The sequence below is a fragment of the Fragaria vesca genome, linkage group LG5, assembly GCF_000184155.1.
Source record: "Fragaria vesca subsp. vesca linkage group LG5, FraVesHawaii_1.0, whole genome shotgun sequence".
NCBI classification, from domain to species: domain Eukaryota; kingdom Viridiplantae; phylum Streptophyta; class Magnoliopsida; order Rosales; family Rosaceae; genus Fragaria; species Fragaria vesca.
The window spans coordinates 3221574-3243135 of record NC_020495.1 but is presented as its reverse complement, the minus strand read 5'-3'; the positions used below and the strand labels follow the sequence as shown (position 1 = coordinate 3243135).

At 38.9% G+C, this 21562-nt stretch overlaps 5 protein-coding genes and 1 non-coding gene across 8 annotated transcripts in view; 3 read left to right on the top strand and 3 right to left on the bottom strand.

Annotated features, from left to right (window-relative positions):
- LOC101308376 overlaps positions 1-825 on the top strand; it is a 2606-nt gene extending 1781 nt beyond the window's left edge. The window contains exon 5 of the mRNA XM_004298917.1: positions 106-825. Within this exon, the coding sequence (XP_004298965.1) occupies positions 106-520 (415 nt within the window). The 3' untranslated portion in view covers positions 521-825. The remainder of the gene's footprint in view (positions 1-105) is intronic.
- Positions 826-1332: 507 nt separating this feature from the next.
- LOC101308083 lies at positions 1333-4908 on the top strand. The gene is made up of 5 exons (XM_004298916.1): positions 1333-1617; positions 2482-2548; positions 2851-3246; positions 3923-4266; positions 4500-4908. The coding sequence occupies exons 1-5, from the start codon at positions 1537-1539 to the stop codon at positions 4710-4712; spliced, it is 1101 nt and encodes a 366-aa protein (XP_004298964.1). The 5' UTR covers positions 1333-1536; the 3' UTR covers positions 4713-4908.
- A 2473-nt stretch (positions 4909-7381) lies between these two features.
- LOC101307785 (LRR receptor-like serine/threonine-protein kinase GSO1-like) lies at positions 7382-10491 on the top strand. Its single transcript, XM_004298915.1, has one exon. The coding sequence runs from the start codon at positions 7515-7517 to the stop codon at positions 10416-10418; it is 2904 nt and encodes a 967-aa protein (XP_004298963.1). The 5' UTR covers positions 7382-7514; the 3' UTR covers positions 10419-10491.
- A 981-nt stretch (positions 10492-11472) lies between these two features.
- LOC101307397 lies at positions 11473-12725 on the bottom strand. 3 transcript variants are annotated; one of them, XR_184613.1, is made up of 3 exons: positions 12645-12725; positions 12183-12284; positions 11473-12064 (listed from the first exon to the last, which is right to left on the bottom strand). It is a non-coding gene; the product is annotated as an uncharacterized LOC101307397 (transcript). The 3 variants fall into 3 exon arrangements; XR_184614.1 differs by having other exon boundaries at positions 12183-12281; positions 12645-12721; XR_184615.1 differs by having other exon boundaries at positions 12183-12257; positions 12645-12714.
- Positions 12726-15974: 3249 nt separating this feature from the next.
- LOC101298134 (E3 ubiquitin-protein ligase SDIR1-like) lies at positions 15975-16523 on the bottom strand. The gene has a single exon (XM_004300861.1). It carries the CDS (start codon positions 16521-16523, stop codon positions 15975-15977), a length of 549 nt encoding a protein of 182 aa, XP_004300909.1.
- Positions 16524-17513: 990 nt separating this feature from the next.
- Positions 17514-18224, bottom strand: LOC101297842 (E3 ubiquitin-protein ligase RING1-like). The gene is made up of 2 exons (XM_004300860.1): positions 17721-18224; positions 17514-17576 (listed from the first exon to the last, which is right to left on the bottom strand). Exons 1-2 carry the CDS (start codon positions 18222-18224, stop codon positions 17514-17516), a joined length of 567 nt encoding a protein of 188 aa, XP_004300908.1.
- Between the last annotated feature and the right edge of the window lie 3338 nt (positions 18225-21562).

Genomic DNA, 21562 nt, shown 5'->3' with positions numbered 1-21562 from the left:
TTTTTTTTTTGTCTATTATCACGAAAAGTATTCATAATTAAATAGTTTTAACTTGATAGTTCTGCGTTTCATTTTTGTTATTATAACCCTTTGCTTTGTCTGCAGCGTCCCCTCGTACCTGGCAGTGAATATTCTTTATGGCGCTGAAGTTTCAAAGGAGTTGACTCCTTTGTGGGTTTTGGGACCCTTCATTGCAGCTCTCTACATCAAGATGCTTCAGTGGTTGTGTGCACTCTATATTTTCAGCTTCAAGCAGACTGTTAAAGTAGTCACGAACTTGCCCACTTATTACCTGGCAGCGTATAGATACATTTTTCATGGGAAGTTTAAAGAGGATATATATGCTCGTTTCTGGCAACCTGTAGTTGATATTAAGAATTTAGATTACAAGAAACTATCCAGAAGAAAGCTGAAAGTATTACAAGAGTTGATAGTGGAGAAGTACCTTGATTTTGTGGAATCAATATGGCCATATTACTGCAGAGCAATCAGATTCTTAAAGAGGGCGAATCTCATTTAGAAGATGAGAAGTCCTTTGTTAGATCAAATCAGCTGAAGTTGTAGTTGCTCCTGATGATGGTTAAAAGGTTTTGAGTTTCTTTCAAGGAGCTAGCCTGTCCCATTTTAGATTGGGTTTCATCTTGATGTCTAGCTAGTCAACGATCACGACAAGCAGATTTCTCCGGGATTCTGTAATTTTTTTTATAAAGCAGCATTAGCATTCTTATTTTTGGATGAGGTCCGTAATATTTTGTTTATGTATTGTATTCAGCTGCTGCGAATGTTCTTGAGGTTTTATATAATGAGAAAGTAGTATCATTTCTGACTCCTGTTGTTGTACTTATAATCTTCATCACGGCAATCTAGCTATCGATTAATTCAATTACAGTACTTCTGCATCGATCAATTTCTAGGACTCGGCTAGGGAAAGTCCAGCAAAAACCAGATAGCTGCACAGCATTGTTGGTGGTTGTATTCTTGTTCCATCAGAAGCTTTCTGCGCAGACTAGTTCAACAGTGTAACAGGTCGTCTCCTTTCTCTTTCAAAATGGCCGAAGTACTATATTCCATTTCATTATATATTCAATAAAACTGTGTCATCCGAGATATGAAGAACCTGATTCTGCTCAAACATATGAAAACCAGAATGTCAAACTTGGCTCTTGGTATATTTATTAGCTTTGTAAACACAAAAAAAAAAACAAACAAAATGTGAGAAAAAACGAAAATAAAAACAAAATATCGGCATATGTGTAAACAGGAGAGGGCCAAGAGTCGTACGAATAGGATTTTGTCCAAAACACACACGGAGGAAAGCTACAAAAACAAGCCGCTCTCTCTTTCTTTCTTCCTTCTCCAAAAAAAAAAGCCCACTGCCTTAGTATCTCCGAAGTCCTCTACTTTCCCACCGTTTCCTTCTCATTTTCCTTAATGGGTGCCCTTAAATCCCTCTCTAAGCAATTGGGTTTGCGTTAGAATCTTGCAGTCTCTGAAAAGGCTGCGCCTTTTTGTTTGTCTATTGCTTTTTTCACAGTTATGGCTCTCAAGTTTGGTTCTTCGTTTTCATGCTTGGCTCCTTCTCTTGCTCCCCATTCCCAATTGAGAAGAGGTTCTCAGGTTCGTGTTTTGGCTACCCTCTAACTTTTTCACTTCATAGAGAAGTTCAATTGTTGCTGTGAAAAATGTGTGTTGGGGTTTTTGGTAGGTTAAAGGTTTGGACTTTTTGAATTGGTAGGTCAAAAAAGAAGAAGAAAAGATTAGACATTGTTGGTTAGATTACGTAGCAGTGTGATTTCAGCTATTGGATGAAGTAAACAGGGGTTTTGATGATGCTAAGAGTTTAGTTTGGGTGAGGTTTTGGTGGCATGAGTTTGTGAACTAGAGGATTATGTTTCTGGTTTCGGCATTATGGGATAACTGATGATTAGTTCATAACTATTTTGGATTATGTTGAACATGAATGAAGCATACTTTGTTAATTATGTTTGTACTACTGAGGAGTGGAGCTCTGCACGGTAGCATGTTAGAACTCCAAAATGCATGGATTTTAGCAGTTTTGACTACTTGGAGTTGGTTTGATGAACTGTGATTGTAAGTCGAGATGGACCATTGGAAGTTTGAGAGTGGTTAAAGTTTAGAAGTATCTAATGTCAATAAAATCTTCATATTTCTAAGTACAGTATTGAATTTACTATAGGAAAAATATTGTCATTTTAAACTCATCCTCTTGGACAGATTTTTCATTTGAAACCGTAACAAGTATCAAAGATGTATTTAATGTCTTTTAACAATACACATCAAAATTCTCCTTTTTTTAAATCTACATTTCTATATAGAACTTACTGCTTCACTTCTTGACTGTTTTCTGAATTCAGTTTTAAGTTATCTCTATTCACTGTGATCTGATATATAAAAGGACTGTGTTATCTAGATGAGCTCCTTGTCTTCAACTCATATAATTTTATTCCACCTGATGTCCAGTTGAGCTTATTACAAGCACAGTATGGCAACCAACAAAGTAGTGCTCAGCAACTACGATATGCTAAAGGTAGCTTTCATATACGTTATATAATTTTTTAAGCCTTCAAATTCTTATATGGGGGGCAATGTGGTCAGCACACAATCTGATTTTGTTCCTAAGAAACTTAGCATTCAAATCATAGTTTAACTCTATAGGTGGACAAAATGAACTTTATTCGACTGTAGCTATTACATATACTGACATAAGTTAACCACTGCTATAGAACTTCAATCAAGTTATGAACTGTAATTCCATTACTTATTAGGTTTGTGCCAGATTGGTTACTAATTGCTTGTGTTCTATGTCTATTTCTTTGGTACTCTGAGTAGGCAGGTCATGCACATTCCTAAATAAAGTACTTAAGTCAAGCAAAAGGATCCCAAAGAGTCAGAGTGTACTCTTTGCTGTTTCTGAAGATCAGTCACAAAACAGTGAGACAATACCAGAAATTTTGGATCAAGAAAATGACAATCCTGATGGTGATATATCTCCTGCTAGCAATTCATATGTCCTTTTTGATGGTACTGGTGGGAAACCAGGTTTAATCTCATTTTATAACCATCCGTATAAAAGAGAAGATGATGTTTCTATAAATACTCCTGAGAGGAAGAATAGCAACCTTCTATGGCTCGTTGGTCCTGGCGTTCTTGTAGCTTCTTTCATCTTCCCCTCACTTTATCTGCGCAAATTAATTTTGACTATATTTGAGGATTCTTTGTTGACAGGTGAGGGTGCCTCTATTTCTGCGTCTTTTATTTATCTATTTATGTATTTATTTATAGTTTGAAATCCAGATATTAATTTGTTGCATTCTTTAATTAAGATCTGAGCTGCTGTATATAGGAAGAACAGGAAGATTATGTCATCATCTTGAGATATTTTTACTTGGATAACCATTCTGTATAATTTATTGGTAAGAGGTAGAGGGGATGGGCTCTATACACTATAATGATTCCACCAAAAGGAAAGTTAAAGCTGCCCACTCAAGTGACCAAGGGAAAAAGAGAAATATATATATAGCTGTGGATAGCTATGTAGGCAATTTGAGATAGCTTTGGCTTCTAATGAATGGAAGTTGTGGCTTTTCTGTGACTGGTCTCCGTAGATTGAACTCTAGATATACCAAATGCATAACTAATGTATGTTGTTAAGGTAGAGGAGAAATAAGAAGACTGTGTGAAGGCCTAAGAAGTAACCTGAGACATGGTTCAGTTGATTGGAGAATCAAGTTATGCACTCTTGCAAGCTAGATGACTGTTGGGATTCGGAAAGAATTCATATGTTCTTAAACTCTGTACTATGTGAAGAGTTGTCATTCATAAGCTACTTAATCTGTATCCTATCTTCTTTTATAAGAGCATTTGATTCTCGTGTTAGGAACTAAACACTTTTATTTATCAGACTTCCTCATCTTGTTCTTCACGGAAGCTCTCTTCTACTGTGGTGTTGCGGTGTTTCTTCTTCTGATTGACAAGTTAAGGAGGCCAGCTGAACTGGAATCGGCTGCATACAGTAACAGAACCCTGGTCCCTCAGTTAGGGCAGCGAATCTTATCTGTTACTGCCTTGGCACTTAGTCTTATAATTCCTATGGTCACTATGGGCTATGTCTGGCCATGGACTGGCCCTGCAGCATCTGCTACTCTTGCTCCGTATCTGGTTGGTATAGTCGTCCAATTTGCATTTGAACAGTATGCAAGATATAAGAAGTCACCTTCATGGCCTGCTATCCCAGTCATCTTTCAAGTAAGGCCAATCTTGTATACCACTTTCATAATTGTTGGGTGATAGTTGTTATTATTGTTTATGTTCACTTAAATAAGTTACGCATGTGAATTTGCAATGTGATACTGTTTTGCTGTTTGGGAATCAATCTTTAACTTTATACATGATACAAGTCACCTCCTGTTCAGTGTTTGTGTTCATATGCTAGGCTACGAGTTAAGACTTAAGACTTCTTTTTCTATCATGCTCAACAGGTTTATAGATTGCATCAACTGAACAGAGCAGCACAACTGGTGACTGCTCTGTCGTTTACAGTCAAAGGAGCTGAGATGACCTCACAGAACATGGCAATAAATAGCTCGTTGGGTACACTGTTGAATGTCCTTCAATGTCTCGGAGTTATCTGCATCTGGTCTCTCTCAAGTTTTCTTATGAAGTATTTCTCTTCTAGCGCCACTACTGCATAGTGCGAACATCAATATCATGTGAGGATCGTGGAATTCATAAATGCAGCTATTGGTCTCATTCTGGAAAATTAATGGCTCCAACATCCGTTCTTGTGGTTTAGTTCTGCTCCATCGGTATTGGACAGAAAATGGGAAATGAAGAATTTGACTGGTCTCAAGCAAAACTAAAAGATGATAGGTGAGATTTTCTACACAAGGACTTCCAATGCAAGAGAACAAGCTGGTGAAATTTTGTTGCTTCTATTTCTATATAATTTGTTCCGCTTTATTTTTATTGTATATACGACTATTTTGATTTTTTAAGTAAAAATCGTTTTGGTTTAGAATTTGACAAAGGGTTCACCCTCTAAATTTAATTATTCTCATAGAAATACAAAAGAATCTATCTTTCCTAACAGATCAAATGCATTCCTATAAATTTGTCACATTATCTGATGAAAGCTCGGCTGTAGTCTTCAATCTTGCACTGAAGAGCCCATATTCTCTTCTCTGATATATTCTATAGAGGTACTTTGTTATTCAGTTTAATCCATTTTCTGATTCCCTTGCACTGGTCCAGCTTTGAATTAGAGCCTGTACAAATAGAGTTGGCCACCAAAACTACATGATTATTGATAAAAAGAGGCCCAAAGTCAACATTTCCTGATAATAAGAATTAGATTAAGATAATAAAGTCAACACTAAATGATATAACCTACCAAGTATTTCTATTAATCCTTGACTTGACTGGAAAGAAACATGAACAAATGATTTCTTCTTAATTTGGAAATGAATATTTATTTTTAATTTATTGTGTACTGAACATAAGTATCACATTACTAGGGACAGGAGAACCATGTTCTTTAGCATAGTATTGGTATGCAAACCTATTGTTTATGAAGCTATATTGATGTTTTATATGTTTGTTAATAATATACTTATACTACTATAATAAAAAGTGCACCTTTTGGTGAATCTTTCTTAGAAATAATTGAAGAAGTTGCTTAGTGATAATACTTACTTTGATGACTTCAATTCAATGATGTACCTTCTCCTTTGTCTATGTGTGATTTGATATTTGCCTTTTGTCTTCGAGTAACCTGATAATTAAACTCAATTGTCTTCTCATTTGGTGGACCTTCTTTCTCTTGTGGTGTTACAATAAAACCCAGATTAGGTTGTGTAATATTCTGAAAATTGACATAAAAGTCTTTAGACAGATAGTATATGTTGTACCAAAAACAAGATCAATTGGTTTTTGACCAATTCATATGCAGCTGCACTATGAGAATGAAATATGACATATCTTGAGCATATAGATTTGCACTCATGAAAATGTTTCTGACCTAGTACAACATGTTGCATTTTAACTTTGTATAAAGGTTAGGGCTCATGTGTAGTCTATTTGGTAATCATACATCTACTCTGAAAAAGAAGGATAGTGCTGATTTCCTCTACAAATATCATTTGGGTGGCATATTTTGTTTTTTGTTTGTGCATTTGGGTAACAACTATAAATGGTCCAGCTAATTGCAAGTACTTGATTTCCTTTCTAGCAAAGGTGCATGAAAGATATAAAGCTATTACTGATGGCTGAGCAATTCTCTATCAAAGATTAGGAACCCCAACTTCTAAGCAAACTTTTTTGTCCTTTTCTCTTTGGGTTCTATTGTAGCAAGAATCCCTTGAATATATATACTGAGGCAAACTATATATTATGTTCATTTTATTAGTCCTAATGTTTGAACTTATTACACCAAACCTCACATGGTCTTTGGCTCTATTGTGTGTTTCAACATAATTTGATCAAGTGGTTAGTGCTGTGAAACTTGATTGTTCAAACAAATGTGGTAGTTTGAGTTCTATGTTTTCTTCTTGTATTTAATTTGGTATTTGGTGGTTTAGGTTTCACTGGAAATTATAACTAATGTTTGAATAGACCCATTTACTGCAGAATGAAACTTCAAACAGAAGAAAACTGTGCAGGGCTGGCAAGAAAATTGTGAACCGAAAACTTCTACACGAAAGATGCCAATTAAATCTTGGTCCATCAATCAAAAGGAAAGCCTTCAAATGCAATCTCACCCTTTAAAATGAACATTGTGAATATGAAGTGAAAAATGCAAAGATGCATGAACCTATCATCTTTGCGTTCTGCAGTTGGAACTCGATGATGGGTTTATACCCTATTTTGTTGAAATTAATTGACCATCCTAAAAATTAATTGACCAAATCTAAAAGAAAGTCCAGTGTGACTCAATTTTTGGGAATGATATTAGATTTCTGAATGTGACATGGGCAGTTGGCTTATTATTAAATTCACAGAGCCTAGAGAGAGAGGTCCACCCCTCCTAACCTTTTGCCCTTCTTTTCAGCATGCTTACACTATCCTTATCTCATGCACTTTCTCCTCCCATAAGATTCTTAAACATGTTTCAACATTCCATATCTGCCTTGAGAAGAAAAAAAGGAAGAGAAACATCATATCTTTTAGCAGAAGAGCAACTGCTGAAAAGGTAAAAAGAGTCTGAATCCTCAAAAAAGCCTTGTGGTTAACTTAAAGCCTAATTACTTTTGATGCATTGTGATTATCAACTTTCTCAGCAAACTGATTAGGCAGGCCTACTTCAGTGGACTATTTAAACTCCACGCACCCATTATCCCACCAAAGGTTTAAACTTGTCTTACCTCTCCTAATCAAATTCCCTCCTTGATTTCCTATTCAACTATCCCACTTCTCAATTCTTCCATTCCATCTTACATGGAATCCACTAGATCCTCCGAATCATTATCTGATACCTTGATTTGAGTTACACCTTGTGCATGCATTTTGTAATGGGTGGCGTTGCAATGTCTCATTTCATACTGTTTCTTGCAATACTCCATTCCATTCTTGCTGTTGCTCCTGGTGATAATTCGAGAGACTCCAACCTTCTTCTGAGAATCAAGTCAGAACTCGTTGATCCATCAGGAGTTCTGAACAACTGGTCTCCAACAGCTCATATTTGCACTTGGAATGGCCTTGAATGTTCAAATGATCAGATGCATATTATTAGTCTGAACCTGTCTGGATCAGGACTATCAGGTCCCATCCCACATGAGCTTTGGAACCTCACTTCAATCCAAACACTTGATTTGTCTTCAAATTCCTTCATCGGCTCACTTCCTCCTGAGCTCGGCCAGCTTCAAAATCTTGAAGCACTTCTCCTATACTCCAATTTTCTGTCTGGTGAGATTCCTGAGGAAATAGGTGCTTTGAAGAACATGCGAGTTCTAAGAGTAGGAGATAACTTTATATCAGGTGAGATCCCACCAAGCATTGGCAACTTGACTGAGTTGAGAGTGTTGGCGCTCGCCTATTGCCAATTAAATGGAAGCATTCCAGTTGAAATTGGTAAGTTGAAGCATCTACAATCTCTTGACTTGCAGAACAATAGTCTCAGTGGTCTCATACCAGAAGAGATTCGTGGCTGCAAAGAGCTTGTGAACTTTGCAGCATCAAACAACAAGCTTGAAGGAGACATCCCTTTGTTGGGATCGCTTGAATCACTGCAAATTCTGAACCTGGCCAACAATAGCCTTTCTGGATCAATTCCTACTGCATTAAGTCAGCTACGCAATTTGAAGTACTTGAATCTGCTTGGAAACAGATTGAGTGGCGCCATTCCTTCGGAGCTTAACCAGTTGGTTCAACTTGAGATGCTTGACTTTTCAATGAACAATCTCTCAGGAAGCATACAACTTCTCAGCACACAATTGAAGAATCTTGCAGCTTTGGTTCTGTCTGATAATGCTTTGACAGGTAACATTCCAAGCAACTTCTGCCTCAGCAGTTCTTCAAATCTTCGACAACTTCTTCTGGCTCGAAACAAGCTCTCTGGACAGTTTCCTTTAGCAGTACTGAGCTGTTCCTCGCTCCAACAGCTCGATCTTTCAGAAAACCATTTTGTAGGGGAACTACCTACTTCCCTGGACAAACTAGGGAATCTCACTGATCTTGTGCTGAACAATAACAACTTCACAGGAACTCTACTTCCTGAAATCGGAAACTTGAGTTCCTTGGAAAACCTGTTTCTGTTTGACAACATGATCACAGGTGGAATTCCAGTGGAGATAGGAAAGCTGCAAAGGCTGAAAGCCATCTACCTTTACGACAACCAGATGTCAGGACCGATACCAAGTGAGTTAACCAACTGCTCAAGCTTGACAGCAATTGATTTCTTTGGTAACCATTTCTCAGGCTCCATCCCAGCCACAATTGGAAAACTCAAGAATCTTGTTGTCCTCCAGCTGAGGCAGAATGACTTGTCAGGTCCTATACCACCAAGCTTAGGCTACTGCAGAAGCCTTCAGTTATTGGCCTTAGCTGATAACAAGCTCTCAGGAACATTGCCACCCACATTCAGATTCATTTCACAACTAAGCACCATTACTCTCTACAACAATTCCTTCCAAGGCCCTCTTCCTCAATCTCTTTTCCTTCTCAAAAACCTCAAGAAAATAAATTTCTCTCACAATCGGTTTAGTGGAACCATCTTCCCTCTCTCTGGTTCAAGTTATCTGACTGCAATGGACTTGACCAACAATAGCTTTTCAGGTTCCATACCTTCTAGACTTTCCATGTGCAGAAACTTAACCCGTCTCCGCCTTGCACATAATCAACTCACTGGCACCCTGCCTTCTGAATTTGGCCAACTCACACAGCTCAACTTTCTTGACTTGTCATTCAACAACTTCACAGATGAAATCCCACCTCAATTGTCTTCTTGTAAGGAACTTGAGCATTTCTTGGTTAACAATAACCAATTCACAGGAGCAATACCTCCATGGTTAGGTAGCCTACAGGAACTAGGAGAACTAGACTTCTCATGCAACAACTTCCATGGAACAGTTCCTGCAAATCTCGGAAACTGTTCAAAACTACTCAAGCTTTCTCTGCATGACAACAGTCTCTCAAGTACTATCCCGGAGGAAATAGGGAATCTCTCTTCTCTGAATGTCCTAAATCTTCAGAAAAACAATTTTACGGGGTCAATTCCATCGACGATCCAGAACTGCAAGAAGCTATATGAACTGAGGCTCTCAGAAAACTTGTTGTCAGGCTTGATCCCTTATGAGCTAGGAGAGTTGACTGAGCTGCAAGTAATCCTGGATCTAAGCAGAAACTTGTTCTCTGGAGAAATCCCATCTTCTCTAGGAAATCTTATGAAGTTGGAGGAACTGAACCTCTCTTTCAATCAGCTCCAAGGAAAAGTCCCCACTTCACTTGGGAAGCTGACCAGTCTGCACATGTTAAACCTGTCAAATAATCATCTCGAGGGCCAAATCCCTTCAACCTTTTCAGGATTCCCACGGAGCTCCTTCTTAGGAAATGATCAGAAACTTTGCGGCCCACCGTTAGCACCGTGTGGGGAATCCGAGGTGCAGAGGGTAAAGCGCCTTTCGCGTACTGCAGCAACTGGTATTACAGTGGCCATTGTGTTGACATCCTCAGCAATATGCTTGATAATCATTTACATCATGCTGAGAATATGGTGCAAGTGGAGAAAAGTTTCTATTTCAAACTCAGATGGCTCTGGAGGAAAAGAAGAGGACAAATGGGGGTTTGGGAATGAGAAGAAGATGGTTGGTGAGTACTGGAAAGTGAATTCCATGGCGCTGGTGCCTTCGGAAACTGCAGAAATGAAGAAACAGAAAAGTGCATCGTGCTACACTACCTCAAAGTGAAGAGAGAAATCCATGGTTTTTTCACCAAACTTTTTGCTTTCATTTTCTTCGAATTGTTGCACAATCTCCCTTCTCAGATGAGTCTTTCTATCTGGATATGTTATGTTATTCTGGTTTTCATTGTTGCAGTGTTAAGGATAGTCTGGAGTATTTGTAAACTTGAGAGTGTATAGATATCTTGTATTTTATGAGGCTGAAGATTTGTATCCATTGAATGTATAGCTGTAGAGATTTTCATTGTGAAGACTGGGAGATCTATGTTCATATTCCAGATATTGATGCAAATTTGATTAGCTCACTGCATGTTGATTTTCACGTCTGTGTGTAATACATATGCCTGAGAAAAACTTGTGCGTTTGTTGCTGGATAGTGGTGCATCCATTTCAAAGATTTCAAGATTTCAATTCACGAAGCCTTGTAAGGACAAATGTCTGAGTTTTTAAGATAGATTTGAAATGAAATTTTGTGGAGGAATCCTTCACTGTTGGAACTTAGCACCACATCCCGACTCCTTTCTGTCTAGGCCTGCAGTGAATTTCAAACTGCCAATTTTCTCTAACAATCTGTTGGCTATGGTGGAGGAACTTTACTACGAGGTTTTCAGACCAAAAGAATCCTAGTTTAAGTGTTTAACACCCTAGCAAAACCGTGCAAAAACTCCCATGACATTCTTCATAGGCCTGTGAGCTTATTATTTCTGTGAGCTACAGATGGAACCAATTTTCGGTTAAAACACTACATATGTTAAGAGTTGTAATGACCTTGACGAGTTAAAGCAACACAGCCTAAGAGATACACATCCAGACTAGAGAATCACATAGCAAATGTTCATCTGGGATAAATCATAAGCTGATAACCATACATAGCTAGTTTATCCCCGACCATCTCTGCTCTGTATACGCATATAAAAGCTCCACTGATCAACACTAATGACGGGTTGCTTAATATTCTGATAGAAACATTGAATTGGAAACGAAAAAATATAGAAACCAAGGGCTTAAAAGCAGGATTCCAGTTTATCTCATGAACGATGTAGCTAGTAGATGTTGATACCTCACATGATGTGGACTAGTTCGAGGTATTAAGAACTGTACAATTACTGGAATGTAAACTTGGACCCTATAATAACTCCGAATGTTGTAATTTAGCTTTGAAAGAAAGCATAAACCGGACGCTGTTGATACAAAGCTGGAACTTTTCAGTGAATGTGCACTGATACTGGTCTGGTGCTCTATCAAATAACTATATAACCTAGAGAAACTCAGGTTCCTCGGCTATACACATAAATGTCATATATTGGGATTCCAGACACACAACCCTATTTAGAGGCATTCTCAACACAGGACATGTCTATTCTGCAACCTAAACTTGGCGGTAACCCATTGCATATATAAAAAGAAACACAGTTTGTACTTTGTACAACTACAACCATAGAAGAGCTTCTTCTTTTGCTGTTTACTCTATCAAACATAACATTCAGTAGCTAGACTCATTTTATTTAACTAGTCCAACCTTGACTCAGGAATACAGGCTGATTAGTTTCATCTTTTCTTCGATCATTCAGGCAGATACCGGGTGATTAGCAACTGCACCAGCCTCCCGGAGAAGAGGCAGATGCTGACCGGCCTGTTGCCTCTCTAAGACAGCTGCATTATCCAACAAGTAAAAGAAGCAAATAAATAAACCCTTGTGTATTCTTTCAACATTACAGCAAAAATGAAACAAGCAATGAAACTTTCCCTTTTATGAAACACATGAACTTACAGACGCAGCCGCCGATGTGCTTCCCCGCAATGAACACATTAGGCACAGTCCTCTGGCCAGTCCACTCAGCTAGACCTGCTTGAATTTCACCTCCATCAACTTCTAAAATAAAAACATGATTTCCTCAACCAAATTAGGAATCTAGGAGTTGAAAATCTACTTCAATCGAAAACGATGAAAAGGGTGCGAGAGAAAGAGACTGAATTTACCATCTTCATCTAGTTCTATCTATCTTTTGGTTTAACATTGAGGATCAAGTATGATATCCTAACCCACAAACATACAACTCTAATTCAACTACACCGAAGTCTCTCATTTATCACACACCCAATTTTAGTGGGGTCTGAGTATTTAAGGCTTCAATACAAAATTAATAACATAAATAGAAACCAAGCAATTGCAGGGGGTGGTATCAAAATCAACAAAGCAAAACAGTCAGACAAATTGGAGAACACAACTTACATGGTGAGGCAAATTCAAGGGGATGTCGCAGGCAATGTCAGGATGGGCGCGTCTCTCTTGTCTTTGGGTTTCTGGGGTGCCGTTTATTATCGAAACCCCTGATATATATTAAAGAAATCAGTAATAAAGAAAGGGACCCATAATGGGCGTTGTTGTTGTTGTGGGCCGGGTCAGGTAGTTACCCGACCCGAAACAATACGGTGCGCGCTGGAGTATATATATGGTAATTATGTAGCTCCCGCTTGAGTCAGAAATTCAATTTCGAGATTCTCATTTCCACAGCGACGAGTGGAGCACAAGTTAAGCTCTCTCCTTTTCTCTCTCCTAGGGTTTGGTTTCTAACTCTGTGTGGATTTCAAAATTGATGAGGTTATAGTGCAGGTTGAACTCGAACTCAGTCTATCTCTGTTCGTCGAGCTTCGCCGTTTGAGATTCATCACTTGAGAACTAGGTAAGCCTCTCCTTCTCTCTCTCCTAGGTTTTGGTTTCTAAGACTGTCTGGATTTCAAATTTGACTAGGTTTTAATGCAGGTTGAACTCGAACTCAGTCTAGCTCTGTTTCGTTTCGCCGAGCTGATTCGTCCGATCTTGCGATGTCGAACACGGTAATTTGCCTCCACAATTTTGAGACGTGTTTTGTTATTTTAGATTTCGGTCTGAATGGATTTGAATTTAGTGCTCTATCTTGAGATGTGCTTCTTTCTAAGTATTTCGGTTTAAATCGATTTGAGATTGTTGCTCTACTTTGAGACAGGTTTGTTTGTTTGAGTGTTTTTCACACATTTGAATGTGTTTGTAACTTTGAGATCTTTGATTTTCTGTTAATTTCTGTTTAAAACTAGTAGGTTTGCTTTGAGCATTTATACTCTTCTGTTTGAATTTCTTCGAATAGACTCTGTAATGGATCGGTGTTTGTTTGCGTTTCCAGTGAGTTAGGATTTATGATGCTTTGCATGTGATGTATAATTGCGTGTTTCTAATGGTAGATCGGTGTACCGTGTAGAGTATGAGTTTCGATCTGGTTGCTATTTCTTTGTTGATCTATAGTGGATCGAATTTACTGTAATGGAATGGATCTGTTTGGAATTTGATGTATTGTTGAGTTTTGAGCTTGATTTGTGGTTTTGGTTATGGTTGTAATTGAAATGGTGAATGTGTGAGTGTAGGTGTATGTATTTATATTTGAACTCAATAAGGGTGGTGTGGTGTTTGTGTATGATAGAGTGAGGTTTATAATTTTTCGTTACAGACTATACGAATAGCAATGGATGGAGAAGACAGTAGGATTAAAGCCGAAACATCTGTGTCAAACTAAAATTGAAATCTTAATCAGTGAATCTATCAAGTGCATTTGAATTTGAGAGGTTTCCTAGGTGAAAATGAAATCTGAATTGATACTCGATTGGGATGGTATAAAATGCTTGCATTATGATTGTACAGTTGGGAGTTTACACCTTGTTTTTTTTTTTTTTTTTCGCTGTGATCAGGGAAAAATCAAAGCAGAATCATCTGATGCCAAGAATGGTTCAATTCAGAAAACCACCGGGTATTTCTTGAAATCCTTATGTTTTGTGTATGTTTAAGTTTTTGTGTCATGCAAGTTTTGTGATCTTCGAGCTCTTTCACTATTCGAGCGTGTTAGTTCTTAGGCTTTCTTGTTCGAATCTCTATGTTAGGAGTGTTAAGTCTATGACTTTGGAGTTTCTGAGTTTGAGATTCTATTTGGTCAGATTCTGAAGTGGTTTTGGTTTTGTACCGCGGAGCTAAGCTTCTTTATGTCTAATTGGTATTCCTGATTTAGGTCTGAAGACTATATGGTATGGATAGTTTCCATTTTTTTTATTTCGATTGTACAGGAGGCTTGAAAAGTGGATTGGTTCGATATATTTGATGATACTAGATCAATTTAGTACGTCTCTCAGTTCTCAAGTAGTTAAACTTGATTACTTTTGATGTAGTATCCATGGATAGTTCATGACAGATGTCAAGATGTTACCCAAATCCTCTGGCGTTTGTTGATTTACACACTGATTTTACAAATAAGCTGCAACAAATGAAATCTGTTCTTGTTGACCTATATGTAATAGTATTAGCAGGGATCTTATTTTTAGAATGACATTTTGTATGGATTCCCATGTCACAGGATTTACACTGCTGGCGACCAGTTAACTGAAGCTGGTCAGCAACTTAAAATTGGGGAATTTACTAGTGTCTCTATTTCTTTGAAGACCGCTGGTCAACATTTAATTGCCTCTGGATTGTCTGGTCCTGGCAACTTATTGCTTGCAGCCGGGGATTCATTTGGTGAAGTGGCTAGTTCTCGGCCAGCATTCATCGGACACCCAGAAATTCAAAGGCAACCAGGAACTTCTCAGTCTTCTGTGGGTAGTTCTCAACCAGGAACTTCTCAATCTTGTGTGGGGAGTTCTTCTCAACCATTTCTTGGCTACTTCAGTCCTGCTGGTGCCTCGAATCAGGGAAAGCTGGATATTGCTGATAGTGAACCAACCCTCGAGTTTAATGAGCTCACATTTTCAGAGGCTGCTGCGTCTGGTCACTCTGGTGGATCCCTTCCTGGGTCTGAGGCATCTCACTCTTCTTCTGGTTCTGGGTCTGATAGTAGTGATCGTGATGGGGAGGTGATTGTCGGATCTTACAGACCACCCTCATTTCTGAAAAATTTGCGCCGCCGGTAGTGTGGATATGAAGTTGTTCCAATAAATGTAAATACTCGAATTTAGACCTATAAGAAACATTAAACTGCATTAACCGCACCGGCTCAACCTCTCTCATTGAGATTTTGAAGAGTGATGCTCTGCCTGATCCTCTTACAAGTTCTGCTGTTGTTTTGAAGAGTGATGCTCTTTTGACATGCTCTGTAGTAGTTTCCGCAACAACGGACATAAATTTCGTTTCTTCATATTTGTTGTTTGATGAAAAACACTACTGCTGAAAACTATTAGATATATATGCTTTTTCGATATTTGTTGTCTGATTAGCAGGTTCTGCATAGGTTCTTCCTTCTATAACTAGGCAATTTATTTTTTCATTCAATATCATCTTGCAGAGAATGGAAACCAAGTAATACGTTTCCAGAGGAGGTCTTATACAGTGCATGCCATAGATACATGACCTAGCTGGCAGCGGCACAACCCTTGTATATATTGAGGATATTGCCTCATACAGTGTAAAGTTAACAAACATGAATTCCTCAACATCATATTCTTTAAATTCGGTAAGAGATAGTGTGAAACTACAGGACTCCACTGAGTTTATAGTCTAGGGTTTAACCTCTATCTACATGTAATGTAAAACTATTCACTGCTGTGCTTAAACCTGGCCTTGCTTTTTGATTCGCATTGGATATCGGCACAAGGGACATAAGTGATTTATGATCAGCCACCGGACGATGCAATTTGCATGAAAACGGTGTGAGCAAGGCATACGAGCAATGAGTTGATATGCGAGGCCGTCGAAACAAATAGTACACGGTGACTCAGGTGGCTCTTCCAAACTCACTTTCGCCAGACCCTCAATCAATGATTCCGTCGCCAGTTTGACGTCCGGTTCCAGCCTAGCCGCCGGTGAAACTGGCGGAAATACATTATAGATCTGCTCCAGTATGCTGACATCAATAGGCAGCATGGGCACGGATACTTGAAGCACCTTCAATATTTGGTCTACAACACCAGGCTGTCGATCTTCTGGGACACCAATCATCGAAAGCATCGTACGCAGGTCTCTTGTAAGCATCGTCCCGTGGGACAGTGGCTTCACAACAGAGTGATCAAACGTAAAGTCTAATTGGTTTACATGGTGCGTGCCATCGATAATCTTCCACACGTCGAATTGGATATAACCCAACTCTTTTGACATCATGTTGAGATCGGGGGTTTCTCTCTGCTTGATTTTGGTGCAAAATAGATGCATCTTTTTTTTTGGTTTTTTTGTTAGGGTTTACGGTAGAGGTGGCATTGATATTGAAGAGAATTTATAGGTACCCGAGTTAAACATGTTTTCCAAGAACACGTCGGTTACACACTACACGACGTCGTACTACTTTGGGCCGCTAGGCGGAAGTGAGTGGACTGGGCCTAGGCAGGCCGGTCCGTCCACCTTTAAAACAGAAACAAAAAAGAGATGTGTCGTCGTATTACACGGCGTCGTGTCGTATGCAGTAGTGATAAGTTAATACCTCAAAGGTTCAAAAGTGAATCTTTTCTATCTAGCTATGTTATGTTATTCTAGTCTTTTAATCGGCAAATTCATCCACAGATAGATCTGAATTTGCAGAACATTCTCTCCCATGAAATTCTATTCCCAACAATAGATTCATTCATATGTTTTAATCAGGACAACGCCGTTTGGTGACGGAACCTTCACTTAGCACCTTGGCATGCATAAAACGCACGACAATTTGAATGCCGGAAGATTGTGTTTCACCACAAAAGCCGTCCACATCTGTTTCTGATTTCAGTCAATTTTTTACAAAGCATACATGCTGTTATGGACAATAGCACAATACCCTCACCTAATCGTTATACATGCACACTAACACAAGATGCTGACATATAATGAAACAGTAGGAGACACTACAAAGACCACTATTTTATCAGAATTCAACATCTGAAACTCTTCCTTAAATCTTGCACCTATACGATATATGTAAGGGTTCGTTTCTAATAAGTTTCCTAAAACAAGTTGCATAGCTTGACGCTGTACATCACTTTTCAATATGAAGTCAAAACTGAACTAATATATTGAAGTTTCAGTGTTCTTAAACTCTCAGTTCTCCCAAGAGGTGCAAATTACGGCATAATCATAGGTGTGGCCGTGTGGGAATACCAGGGCAAGCTCTTATTCATCATTTCAAATTACATCTATAGCAGGATTCTCGGTCGCCGCCTCCAGCCGAGCACAGACGACGTCATGCTGATCCACATATATTTCATCCTAATACTAACTTCGTTTCCATAATCTGCCAAGTACCGTAATAGTTACTATACCTGCTATTATACCAGCAAAAGATATCATCATAAGCAGCGGAGGAGTCCACCGTCGGCTTGAGCTGGAGACCGAGCCCTCGGATGTTGAAGAGTTTGCACGTTGGCCTGAGCCCTCGGGTATTGAAGAGTTTGCACCTTTGCCTGAGCTTGTGCCCTCGGATATCGATATTATAGGGCTTGCACCTTGGTCTATGTAGTCTCGGATGTCAAACGGCATTGAATATCGGCACACTGGGCAAAAGTGACTCGTCTCCAGCCAAGTAACAATGCAATCCACATGACAAACGTGCGAGCAAGGTAGTCGAATAACCATATGTTGTAGATCCAGGTCCTTCAAGCAAATAACACATGAAGGCGTCCGTGTAATAGTAGCTTCATCCAAACTATCAAGTCTCACTCTCTCCAAACGCCGAATTGCTGGTTTAATTGCGGGAAAAAGTCCGCCGCTGTCCACATAGGTGATGTCCAAAATGGCAACCATATGCATAATATGCAGCTTGGGGACGGCCACATCAACGACCTTCTTAAATATTTGTTCAATAATAGGTAGTTGCACAAGTTCAGGGACACCCATGTCGGAAAGGAACCTAACCATCATCCTTGTATACTTCTTCCTTCGAGATAAGAGCTTGATATCATCGAGTTCGACTCTGATTATTCCTCTTTCCGTTATAAGCTTTGGTTCTTCATAAATAGAATCTGCAGTCGGATCCGCACAAATCCAACGGCGCCTCGCGAGCATGGTGAAGAGCAAATCCTTTCCGGACGGAGTGGTCAAGCTGGGGAGAATTTATTCTCTTTGAAATACTGCGACATCATACACCATTCTTCTTCCACACGAACGTACCCTGATTATTAATTTGCTAGTAATACTGCTGTATTACTAGCTGCATATATATATATAGAGAGAGAGAGAAATAAGTCCTGAATATTTGCGACTTATTTACTTTCTTTGCAGCAGCTAGTAAATAAACACACAATTTTTTCCTTGTTGAATTTGATTCTACGAAAACTTGCTTCAACTAGGAAAATTGTGCTTTTGTTTGCATAAGAATTGGTCCGAGCAGCCCGGTCCAATAAAGCAAAAAGAGGAGAACCGGATACGTGGCTTTATATTATTGGAAAACAGACAATTTACTATGTTTTGTCTACAGTATTGTCTTGTTTTGATGCACTGATTTGAATTTGTTTGTGTTTTGTTGAATCTCAGGTGATCAGGAACGAAAAATTTGTTTGGAATGAATGAAACCATTTTATGTTGGTGCAAAAAATTTTGAGAGAGAGATTTCTCAACATAAATCTTACTCTTTTCATCTTCGAGAAACCGCGGACGCATTCATCTTGCAATTGATCATGGGGAAAGATACATGTAAAATAAAACGTATTTCGACGTCCAAGTCAATTTCAATTCAAGCAAGCATAACAAAATAAATCGGTTCGATACTTGTTACCATTGTTCCTCCATCCTTCTCTTATTCTCCATAAGCGTGTGAATTTATAGATCTTCAATAACTTCGACCTCACTTCACATCATAGTGAGAGTAATGGGAGGAGCACGTTCTTCATGAACAATCATGTTTCACGTCGTTTACTTTATCTTGATATTATTCATCTTAGGCTTTAACCATCGGACTCGGTTTAATGGGTAAGGGGCCCAAAGCCGAAAGTTTACACCCCCACAGTTTACTATGGTTGCTTATGATAGTTTGTTCACTTTGCTGGGTATATTAACGATGCTGACACTTCTTTTGTGATATTGTTCTTGTTGTTTGTCTCATTTGATGATTATGGAAATAAGTAATGTAGTTATATAGCATTTTGCCGTTTTCTATAAATGAAGAATTAACATTGTTGAGTTTGCCTAATAATTACATTTGTGTATGTTATTGTGATCTTTTGCTCATCAGTTACTCAATAACGTACGGGATATATACTGTGATGTTGTCTGGTTATTATACTTTTGGTAATTCTGTCAGGGTAAGTCCTTTTGGTGGATTAATGTGTAAAGTGAGAACATAGAACCTCATAAATGCAAGGCATTGTAAGAAACTTTCTTGACTTCGTCATTCAACAACTTCACAGATGAAATCCCACCTCAATTGTGTTCTTGTAAGAAACTTGAGCATTTCGTGGTTAACAATAACCAATTCACAGGAGCAATACCTCCATGGTTAGGTAGTCTACAATACCTCCATGGTATATATACATAGTAAGCTAGCCAGTTCGCCTTTATCTCTTTGAAACAGCAGAAGATGGGGAATTTGATGTTTGGCAAGTGCAGCATACTGGGAAAGAAATTCCTACACCCTCCAAACCCAACTCATTGTTACCGCACAAATATTGGGACACCAGTCACACAACCCTATCAGAGGCATTCTCAACACAGGACATGTCAAATCTGCAACCAAAACTTGGCGGCATATATTAAAAGAAACACAATTTGTACAACCATAGAGAAGAGCTTCTTCTTTTAATGTGTAAATTATCAAATTAACATAACATTCAGTAGCTAGGCTCATTTTATTTAACTAGTCCAACCTTTGTTGCAGGAATACAGGCTGCTTAGTTTCAACTTTTCTTCGATCCTTCACGCAGATACGGGAGGTTATTAACAACCGCACCAGCCTCCAGGAGAAGAGGTAGAAGCTGACCTGCCCCTGCCTGTTGCCTCTCTAAGACAGCTGCAGTGAACCAACAAGTAAAACAAGCACATAAAAAACCCTGTGTGCACTTTGAACATTACAGCAAAAAAATAGAATGAGCTAGCAATGCAACACATGAACTTACAGTCGCAAGTGCAGCATACTGGGAAAGAAATTCCTACTCTAAAACTGACACCCTCCCAACCCAACTCATTGTTACCACACAAAAATGCAGCAAAGGATCTTTTGGTTTTACCATAGAGGATCAAGTACGATATCCCAACCCACAAACATACAACTCTAATTCAACTAGGCCAAAGTAAATTCTTCCCCTCCTTTATCACACCCAGTTCAAGTGGGCCCCCTGAGCTTTTAAGACTTCAATATAAAGTTAACAAACATAATTAAAAAGCAATTCAATTCAAGGAACCAAATCAGTTAGACGAATTGGAGCAACGCACTGCTGCTGGCAACTCCTCCTCAAAAAGACGCAGGCAACTTCAGGATTGGCGCGTCTCTCCTTGTCTTGGGTTTCTCGGTGTTATCGAAACCCCTAAATATATATTAAAAATAAAGAAAATAGTAATAAAGAAATACATAATGCGCGTTGTTGTGTTGTGGGCCGGGTCGGATGGTAACCCGACCCGAGACAATGCTGTGCGCGCTCGAGTGTATATATAGTAATTATGTAGCTCCCGCTTCAGTTCGAAATTCATTTTGGGGATTCACATTTCCACGGCCACGAGTGGAGCACAAGGTAAGCTCTCTCCTTCTCTTTCTCTCTCCTAGGGTTTCAAGTTCAGTGTGATTTCTAATTTGGCGAGCTTATAGTGCAGGTTTGAACTCGCAACTCTCAGGCTAGCTCTGTTTCATCGCTTCTGTTCACCGACCTGATTGATTCTCCGACGAGTGGAGCACACGGTAAGCCTTATCCTTCTCTCTCTCTCCTAGGATTTCGTATTCGGTTTGGATTTAAAATTTGGTGAGGTTTTAATGCAGTTTCAACTCGCAACTCTCAGGCTAGCTCTGTTTCACCGCTTCTGTTCTCCGAGCCATGTCGAACAAGGTAATTTGTCTCACAATTTTCAGATGTGTTTTGTTCTTTGAATTTCGGTCTGAACCGATTTGAAATTAGTGCTGTATCTTGAGATGTGCTTTGTTCTGAGAATTTCGGTTGGAATTAGTGCTCTACTTTGAGACAGATTCTGTTTGAGTGCTTTTCACACATTTGAATGTGTTTAAAACTTTCAGATCTTTGATTTTCTGTTTA